This window comes from Apis dorsata, unplaced genomic scaffold (assembly GCF_000469605.1).
Source record: "Apis dorsata unplaced genomic scaffold, Apis dorsata 1.3 scaffold_52, whole genome shotgun sequence".
NCBI classification, from domain to species: domain Eukaryota; kingdom Metazoa; phylum Arthropoda; class Insecta; order Hymenoptera; family Apidae; genus Apis; species Apis dorsata.
Window position 1 is genome coordinate 2,922,468 of NW_006263353.1, and position 1,876 is coordinate 2,924,343.

The window sequence follows — 1,876 nt, forward strand, 5'->3', positions numbered from 1 at the left end:
ATAAAAATAATTTTTAAAAAATTATATATTTCAACAATTTAATTAAATATAATTTATTAAAATTTATTAATTAAAATATAAAATAATTTACGTTAAAAATATAAAAAAATAAAATAATAATTAAATAATTATTTATTTAATTATTAAATATTTATATATATTCATATTCATAATTATTAAAGACAATATAGATACTATATCATGCGGTTATTATATAAATGATAATGTCATGAACAATTATAGATCATTTTAATAGCATCCGTTAATTAAATATTTTTGAATAATCAAAATAAAATTATTATTTATTTATTTATAATTAAATTAACGAGCAAAATTATTTATATGTCATAAATTGATGTTTCGCGCGCAAAACAAAAACTAAAATTTTATCTGCTTGGGGCACCTCCCAGGATGTTAGATCTTTACAAAGACTAAATTAGTAATATTCTACAATTTATTTCTTACCTACTCCTAAATGTTCTTTAACTTGCTTCCATGCCATTGTCATTTTAATTAACAACTTATTATAATAAAATATATACACTAATTACATTTCGATTCGCACATTTGTTGTGCGAACAAAATACGACTCTTTTATCTTGACATCTAACACAACTATAATGTGAAACAGGATGCTTAGTGCTTAAATATTATCACGATGATGGGAACACGAAGCAAATACACCATGAAATATATCTTAACTTATAGATATTCCAATATACTGCATATTTTCTTATATTAGAAACCGCGAAAAGTAGAATTTCTTAAATTTACGTATACATTCATAAGTTTTGAATAAATTTGTTTATAAAATTTTAATTGTTTAATCTATATTTATAAAATAATATTTCATGATTAAATAAAAATATATTAGTAAATTAAGATAAATATATGCACAATTATAAATTATATTCTATTTAAGATCAGTTCGACACGTGTTAATTTAAAAGATAATAAAAATACAATTGAAAATAAATTCTATTTATTTTATTATTTTATTATCATAAATTGAAAATTGTAGGTTTATTATTCTCAATTAAAATATTAGAAATATTTTTAATTTTTCCATATTTAATTTGTTTATTTAAATTATCAGTTATGTTCTAATCAATAAAGTATAATATATATGCTAATGTACATGCCGAAAGCATAGTCAGTTTAAAATTTTCTTATCGTGGCAAATATTTTTATGTGCTGTACTTATCTTTTCTAAATTTAATATTTGACTATTTTTCACTCAATTTATAAAATTGATATATATATATATACGTATAAATTTTTATAAACTTTCATAATTGATTAAACGGTATTAATAATAAAATGATGCCGTTTTATGAATCTGATAAATTGACAGAGGATAAATCATTTAATGAGTAAGATCAAAATGTTTTTCAATTTTGTTTGAACATAAAATTATTTAAAATCAATTTCTAGATATTTACTTAAATATTCTATTATATTTTGTTATTTTATGATATATTTTTTCTAGTATGACAATTGCACATCACGTGTATACTTTTTTAAAACAATCGTATATTGTTAAAAATTAAATAGCTTTTAATATTTTATACATATATTTATATTTATGTAAATATTTATTGATTTTATAAATTCATAAAATACATTCATATATTTTAATATAAATAAATATTAAAATAAATGAAAAAATGAATAAATATTTATATATTCTTTTTATGTATAAAAATGTTGAAATTGTTTATTTTTAGTGGGGAATTTACATTATATGTAAATAATTTACCTGCAGAATTAAATAAGGTATATATGTATTTAATAAATTTATCATTTTTATCATATTATTAATATATTTGACTATTTATAAATTATTTAATTATCATCAATCATTAACAATTGTTTT

At 17.7% G+C, this 1,876-nt stretch overlaps 1 protein-coding gene across 1 annotated transcript in view; it reads left to right on the forward strand.

Annotated features, from left to right (window-relative positions):
* The first annotated feature begins 1,147 nt into the window (after positions 1-1,147).
* Positions 1,148-1,876, forward strand: part of LOC102672967 — a 5,960-nt gene continuing 5,231 nt past the window's right edge. Inside the window, exons 1-2 of the mRNA XM_006609300.2 lie at positions 1,148-1,373; positions 1,728-1,776. Of these exons, the coding sequence (XP_006609363.1) occupies positions 1,321-1,373; positions 1,728-1,776 (102 nt within the window). The 5' untranslated portion in view covers positions 1,148-1,320. The remainder of the gene's footprint in view (positions 1,374-1,727; positions 1,777-1,876) is intronic.